The sequence below is a fragment of the Gekko japonicus genome, unplaced genomic scaffold (assembly GCF_001447785.1).
Source record: "Gekko japonicus isolate JY-2015 unplaced genomic scaffold, Gekko_japonicus_V1.1 scaffold5261, whole genome shotgun sequence".
Lineage (NCBI taxonomy): Eukaryota > Metazoa > Chordata > Lepidosauria > Squamata > Gekkonidae > Gekko > Gekko japonicus.
In genome coordinates, this window is record NW_015167210.1 from 31055 (window position 1) to 39212 (window position 8158).

An 8158-nucleotide genomic window follows, 5' to 3' on the forward strand; every position below is an offset into this window, starting at 1 on the left:
ACCACGACACCAAACTGGCTTTCAAGGTGCTACCAGACTTGAATCTTGTTCTTCTGAAAACCAACACAGCTACCTGCCTGAAATTACCAAAGGGGAGAGTGAAGGAAGAACAGAATAACAAATTGGGACAGACGGAGAAAAAACCCACCCCCAGTATCTGCCCCTTCCTCCCCCTGCCATTCCTTGTGGGTCCTGACTTCCAAGAACATATTACTGTTGCATTAGCTAAACTATCAGTCATACAAGGGTACAGCAAATTAACAATGATGAACTATAAACCAAGGGTGATTGCTGTAAAAAGTTCACGCATACATAGAACAAAGGAAAAATTTCCTGAAGCTGTAATAATTTTCTTCTTTATTCCATAGGTGAATTTAGGTAATATTGACGAACATCTCGAGTTTTGCAAGTTCGTTTCTGAATCTTTGTCAAAATTCGGTGTCAAAATGTTTTTTTCTCATGTAACAATCCCATTTGCATCTGTATAGACCTCGTTATCGTGCTGGCTATGAATAGCTCTACTAATCACAATTCATATCTTCAAAGACGGACAGTGTCTACAAGACGAGGTCTATACAGATGCAAATGGGATTGTTACATGAGAAAAAAACATTTTGACACCGAATTTTGAAAAAGATTCAGAAACGAACTTGCAAAACTCGAGATGTTCGTCAATTTCACCTAAATTCACCTATGGAATAAAGAAGAAAATTATTACAGCTTCAGGAAATTTTTCCTTTGTTCTATGTATACGTGAACTTTTTACAGCAATCACCCTTGGTTTATAGTTCAGCATTAGCTAAACTAAACACGAGGCAAAGCATAGCAGATCTATAACAACAACGACACCAACGGCAATGCTTCTATTTTGTGTTTAACTGACAGCGTAGGCGATATCTAAATTGGATGTCATGGACCGGCAGAGTTGTTCCAAACCCAAACTGGCTCTTATCAGCCGGCGGGATTTCTTCTCCCCCGTCGACCAGTTCAAGGTCAAACCAGGCCAGCATGAGGAAAACAAACATTTTTATTTCGGTCACGGCGAAGAAGCGTCCGGGGCATTTGGACGGCCCTATCCCAAAAGGCATGTTATGGTACTTCAGCTTTTTCCCACTCTTGTAGAAGTTCTTCGCAAGACCCTCGGAGTTCAGAAACCGGTCGTATCGGAAAGTCATAGGCTCGGGATAGACTTCCGGGTCCGTCTGCGCGGCCACGAAAGGGGAAAGTGCGATTCTGTCCCCCCTGCGGAGAGCGTATTTCCTCCCGTTGTCCATCTGGAGGTCCATGTCCTTCACCACGGCCCTCATCAATATTGACCTCACTTTCAAGCGCAACGTTTCCTCAATCACACTGTCCAGAACTGGGCTCTTGGTTAACATCTTCCTGGTGAGGTCAAACAGCGGGTCACCTAATTCCACGTGTGGACCGTTCTCTCGGAGCAGCCCGTCTACCTCTTTCCTCGCGGCTTCCATGGCTTCGGGATATTTTAGAAGGTGGACGAGGACCCAGAAGGAAGCCGGGCCAGTATTCGTTTGGACGGCCCAGAGAAAAAGGAACAGGTGTCTAGCTCTGATGTTTTCAGGCATCCCCTTTTCAGCCCACATTCGTTCTTGTTCGCTTATCCAGCTACTGACGTTGTGCCGCTTATGGACTTTACTCACCGACAGGCTATCCCAGAAGAGATTGTAGAGCTGCTGTACTTCTTTTCTTTTCCCAGGAGTCAAAGTCTTATAGGCCAGGCTGGGGACCAGGAGATCAAATTTTTGCAGTTCTTCAAAGAGCTTTTCGAACTGAACGATTTCGTCGTCAGTCAGGCTTACCTCCTTCTCTGCCTTATCGTCCGACTCGCGGCCGAAGAAGCTGAGGAAGGAAGCCTTGAAAATGGTGTTGCAGCTGTAGTGGTAGACGCCGTCTTGTTGCCAGGAGCCGCCCCCCTCTCTGGAGCCCCTCTCGTGGAACATCACGGTCTGCAAGTTCTCAACCATGGCCTGATTCATAACCGCCAATCCCTCTCCCATGAGGTATTTGACACTTAACGCCTGCATCCGCTTGTGGTCTTCCCCAGCAGGGTTAAAGCGAAACAGGGCCGAGACCACCTCCGAGCCAAACATAGCAAAGTCCAGCTTGCTTTTGGATTCTTTCACGATGGTTCCGTAAGAATGAGGGTCCAGCACAAACGTGATGAAGTGGCCTCCGATCAGGAGAGTGAAGATGTCCCCGTGCTTCTTTTGCATCTTTTGCAGAAGACCGAGGCCGTCTTTCTTGAAATCCAGCGCGTAACCCAGCCACGGAAGGAAGCCTTTGTCCAGGGGTGGTTCCTTAGCTCTTTGCCTGCGGAACGCGCCGATCAAATAGAGCCCGGCAAACAAGAACAGGAGAAGGGCGGACAGCACCGTCTCCCAGGCTGCCATTCTGTCAGCGTTCAGGTGAAGAATGACTGTAGCTGCTAGCCCTTTATGTGCATAAATAATTTCCACCACAGCTTTGGGCGTGATTGTTTAATGGCCGTGGGTAGCAGAACAGGTTGTAACAATGCGCTGGCTTTTCCTAAGCATCCCGCAGCCTCTGGCAAGTGAAGTTTGCCTCATTAACGTGATCCCGTCACTCCTAATTGGTAGAACAGACGGAAGGTGCCAAGCAGGGCAAGTTACTGTGGGCATCGGAGTAGCAGACTAAACTTCTTCAACTCTCGTGTCTAACGTAAAGACAGTTTGGAGAAAGAGTACCGGGTGCTACCACAAAATGGCAGCCACAGGGACCATTTGCCCGCTGCTGGTGGGTAAACTCCCACCTTCTGCTCCCTGAGGAGCAGGGAGGTAAAAAGGCCAGAAAAGTGGCCTCCATAGTGAGGCCATAGTGAGTCTCTGGGAATCTCTCCATTGTTCTATAGTCTTTACCATAGAGATCAGGGGAAATTCCTAGAGTGTCACTCAGAAGTGACATCCCGTCCTCCCCAAACTTCACCCTCCCCTGGCACTACCCACAACATTTCCTGGCATTTCCTGAGGCAGTGCTGGGAACTCTATCTGGGTGCCCCTGTCTTCTGCGATTATGAAGGTTGCCAGCAATAGGACTTATTAGGTAGTGCTGTCCCACCTCCGAAGCGCCTTCCCTGTATCTTTTCATCTGGCAGCTACACAAATGACTTCTAGGTGTCAGGTAAAATCCCCAGGATTCTGATTTTACTGACCTTGGTTTACTGAGACTATCATGCTCCCCATCCACTTCCCTCCCTCAGAGCCAAGATTTTCCCTTCATTCTTCTGTCCTTTCACTGACTGAGCAGCCCTGGTAATGTGTTTTTTCCCCCTCCCCTGAGGAAACTTTGCTGTCCCAACCTGCCAATAAGATATATTTTGGCTATTTGGTCAGCCCAGGAACCTGAGGGAAGGGATAGGATCACCCTTAAACCCTTGAAAATGGCTGTTGAGACACTTTAAAATCCAAAAATAACAAAAGGTTTTATTTAACTTTGAGGTGAAAAGGTCGGGTGAAATCAGGGATTGAAATTGCTGAGGTAAAACTAGTACAAGCACAGAATTTTGTTCTTATATATCAGGCTAATGAGAGGTTCTTAAATTATTCACAGTTACCTCACAGTCCGTCACAGACAGATTGATCCTTTTAATTTTACTGTCATTTTAGATCTTGTTTTATTGAATGTTAATTATTTATTTAGCATGCCTATACTCTCAGCAGTTTGGTGTAGTGGTCAAAGTCCTGGACTGGGATCAGAGAGACCAAGATCCAGATTCCCAAATTGCCGTGAAACTTACTGGATCATCCTGGGCCTGTCATTCTTCCTCAGCCTAACCTACCTTGCAGGGTTGTGATGAGGATAAAATGAAGAAGAAGAAAGTCATGCACACTTTCCTGAATCCCTTCGATCAAAGTTCATTAAATATTAAAGAAGCATTTAGTATTCCAATATCGAATCAATATTTCGTACTCAATATTTAGTATTTAATGGCGGCTTACAAAAGTAAAAAAAAAAAAGTAGTATGCATTAAAACATTACGTCAATAAAAAGAGCAGCTGGGGGGGGGGGAAATCAAGGAACCAGCAAAGCACCATAGCTTGGATGGCTGAAAAGGTCTTGCTCTTAATCTGCCCGTCAGTGGCCGATTGGCTGATTCCACACAGTGATTTCCCCTCACGTGGGATACGTAGAGTTGTCAGGCTGAGGTGACGCCACCATGTCATTTCCACGTGAAACCATAGAGTTTCTGGCAATTCCTAGAGCTACCCTATTGTCACTTCCGGGTTTTACCCGGAAGTGACATAGAAATATCAGTGATGTTGCTGTTCTGTTTGTTTCTCCCGCCACTTCCCAGAGCGGCAGTAGGCAGGCAAGGGGGCTTGCCAGACGGAGGCCTCCCACCATAGCTGGACACATCACAAGCTGAGGAACACAGCAGGCCCTCCCTTTTGGGGGTCCCCTTCCACATGAGTGATCTTTCCAAGCACAATATGCAGGGTTTCGGGGGCTTTCTCCTTTGAGCCAACCCCCCCCCCTTCCCTGACTTTAAGGAGAGCCCTCAGGGTGACTGGTAGTGGAGTCCCCAAGGGGAAGCTTGGTCCACAGCCAGTCTGGATAGCCAGTTTGGTGCAGTGGTTAAGAGCACAGACTCTAATCTGGGAGATCCGGGTTTGATTCGCCACTCGTCCACTTGAACCTGGCTGGATGACCTTGGGCAAGCCTTAGCGCTGATAAGAACTGTCCTTGAAAAAGAGCTGTTTCTGTCAAGAGCTCTCTCAGCCCAACCTACCTCACTGGGTGTCTGTTGTGGGGAGGGGAAGGGAAAGGAGTTTGTAAGCCGCTCTGAGACTCCTGCGGGTAGTGAAGGGTGAGGTACAGGGGGCGTTTCATAGAAAAAGAGCTAGGGGGACTCATTAGCATAACTCATTAGCATATGCCACCCCCCTTGACATCACCAGAAGTGTGTCATAAGGCCACACCCCCCGCCGCCAACGGTCCCGGCCGCCGGTGCCGGCCTTGCAGCTCCACTGCCGAGCCCCATGAGGGGCCCGGCGGTGGACCTGCAAGGCTTGCGGGAGCGCGAAGGACCTCCTCCTGGCTGAATGAGGGCCGGAAGCGGGGCGGCCGGAAGCAGGGGGTGGGGCTTCATCATGTGTACCGCCCCCCTGTACGTCACCCGGGGGGAACTGCAATCCCCCGCGATCCCCCCCGAAATGACCTCTGGTGAGGTATATATCCAATCTCCTCCTCCTCTTCTTCAATTGAGGGTGGATGGAGCTAGGCTCAGCTTTCAGAAAGGTGGAGCTCTGTTCCATTTTCCTCCTCTCACTTCAGCCTATAAATGGGCTCATTTTTAGGTCACGGCAGCCTGAGCAGACCAGATTAGCCTGATTTCACACAAACACATGAAGCTGCCTTCTACTGAATCAGACCCCTGGCCCATCAGAGTCAGTGTTGTCTACTCAGACCGGTAGCGTCTCTCCGGGGTCTCAGGCTGAGGTCTCTCACATCACCTACTGCCAGATCTTTTAACTGGAGATGCCGGGGATTGAACCTGGGACCTCCTGCACGCCGAGCAGAGGCTCTGCCAGTGAGCCACAGCCACGTTTCCCCGTTAAGGGGAAATGCCGCTCAAACAAATTACAAAGATGATCTGACGCCAATGGTAACAAGAGAAAGAAATTTTACTTACAAAAATAGAAGCACATATTATATGGCATATTCCTATAGGTACACTTAACGTCAAAAGGTTAACTTGCTACAGCTCCAAGCCCAGGTAAGAGAGAGAAGGAGAGAGGCCCTATATAAAATGTGTGAACCGGATGCTAAAAAACTGTGCACTAGCTTGCACTAACTCAGCTTAGAGGGAACACTGCTCACAGAGAGGTCCTATATAAGGGGAAGCAGAAGTCAAGCGAGGACCAAAGATGGCTCAACATCTGACCCGTGAGAGGGCGGGGCCAACTGCCAAGTGTATCTGAGCAGAGAAAGAATTCTCTTCGCCGTTTCCCTCCCAGGTTCCTCTTGCATGTGCAGAGTTACAGCATCCGAAAATGACTCCTGATGGAGGTTAAGGTCGGTCATATGGAAAGAGGCGGTTCGTGCGATGCCTGGCCATCTAAGGCTATAAACCTGAAAACCTTCCTGGGAACAAGCCTGCCTGGGAAAGCTGGATCGAGATGAAGGCGGAGTGAAAATTGGTGGAAGACACGATAACAATTTGAGATATGCAAATGACACCACATTATTGGCAGAGAACAGTGAAGAACTGAAATGAGTGTCGGATTAAATGCAAAAAAAAAATTCCTTGGAATTGCAGAAGTTTTATGCGGTATCCCCCGATCCTCCATGTTTCCCAGTGAAGGGGAAATGCTATGAGAACCGGTTTGGTGTCGTGGTTAGGAGCGCGGACCCTAATCTGGGAGAACAACTCCTCCACATGCAGCTGCCAGCATGACCTTGGATCAGTCATAAGTTCTTTCAGAGCTGTTCTCTCAAGGACAGTCCCTGGGAGAGCTCTCTCTGCCCCACCTACCTCCCAGGCAGTGTTCCCTCTAAGCTGATTTAGTGTGAGCTAGCTCACAGTTTTTTAGCCTCAGTGAAGACCTAAAATGTGTGTTGGATTAAATGAAAAAAAAAAATCCTTGGAAACGCAGAAGTTTTATGCGGTATCCCCCAATCCTCCATGTTTCCCAGTTAAGGGGAAATGCTGTGAGAACCAATTTGGTGTCATGGTTAGGAGCGTGGCCTCTAATCTGGGAGAACCACGTTTGGTTCCCCACTTCTCTACATGCAGCTGCTGGCGTGATCTTGGATCAGTCATAAGTTCTTTCAGAGCTGTTCTCTCAAGAGCAGTCTTCGGGAGAGCTCTCTCAGCCCCACCTACCTCACAAGGCAGTGTTCCCTCTAAGCTGAGTTTGTGTGAGGGAGCTCACAGTTTTTTAGGCTCTGGGTCACACATTTTGTCTTAGCTCAGGAAGGATGGCTCCAGAGCAGTAGCTGACAAAGTAGAATTTTTGCTCACAAAACTCCACAGCATAGAGGGAGCATTGCTCACGGGGTGTCTGTTGTGGGGAGGGGAAGGGAAAGGAGATTGTAAGTCGCTCTGAGATGCCTTCAGTTAGTGAAGGGCAGGGTATTAATCCAATCTCCTCCTCCTCCTCCTCTTCTTTTTCTTCTAATTCTAATTCTTCTTCTTCTTCTTCCCTTCAAACAAATTACAAAGATGATCTGACTCCGAGGGTAACGAGAGAAAGAAATTTTACTTACAAAAATAGGAGCACATCTTACATGACAGATTCGTGTAGTTATGCTTAACTAACTTCAAAAGGTTAACTTGCTACAGCTCCAAGCCCAGGTAAGTGAGAGAAGAAGAGAGGTCCTATATGAAATGTGTGAACCGGAGGCTAAAAAACTGTGCGCTAGCTTGCACTAACTCATCTTAGAGGGAACACTGCTCACAGAGAGGTCCTATATAAGGGGAAGCAGAAGTCAAGCGAGGACCAAAGATGGCTCAACATCTGACCCGTGAGAGGGCGGGGCCAACTGCCAAGTGTATCTGAGCAGAGAAAGAATTCTCTTCGCCGTTTCCCTCCCGGGTTCCTCTGGCGTGTGCAGAGTTACAGCATCCGAAAATGACTCCTGATGGAGGTTAAGGTCGGTCATATGGAAAGAGGTGGTTCTTACGATGCCTGGCCATCTAAGGCTGTAAATCTAAAAACCTTCCTGGGAATAAACCTGCCTGGGAAAGCTGGATCGAGATGAAGGCGGAGTGAAAATTGGTGGAAGACACGATAACAATTTGAGATATGCAAATGACACCACATGATTGGCAGAAAACAGTGAAGACCTGTAATGACTGTCAGATTAAATGCAAAAAAAAAAATAATCCTTGGAAACACAAATTTTATGCGGTATCCCCCGATCCTCCATGTTTCCCGGGTAAGGGGAAATGCTGTGAGAACCAGTTCGGTGTCGTGGTTAGGAGCGTGGCCTCTAATCTGGGAGAACCACATTTGGTTCCCCACTCCTCCACATGCAGCTGCTGGCGTGATCTTGGATCAGTTACAAGTTCTTTCAGAGCTGTTCTCTCAAGGAGCTCAAAAGAGCTCTCTCAGTCCCACCTACCTCCCAGGGTGTCTGTTGTGGGGAGGGGAGGGAAAGGAGATTGTAAGCCGCT

The 8158-nt window shown here is 48.1% G+C and overlaps 1 protein-coding gene across 1 annotated transcript; it reads right to left on the minus strand.

Moving 5' to 3' along the window:
• Positions 1–863: 863 nt before the first annotated feature.
• LOC107112093 (5-beta-cholestane-3-alpha,7-alpha-diol 12-alpha-hydroxylase-like) lies at positions 864–2411 on the minus strand. The gene has a single exon (XM_015413166.1). It carries the CDS (start codon positions 2409–2411, stop codon positions 864–866), a length of 1548 nt encoding a protein of 515 aa, XP_015268652.1.
• Between the last annotated feature and the right edge of the window lie 5747 nt (positions 2412–8158).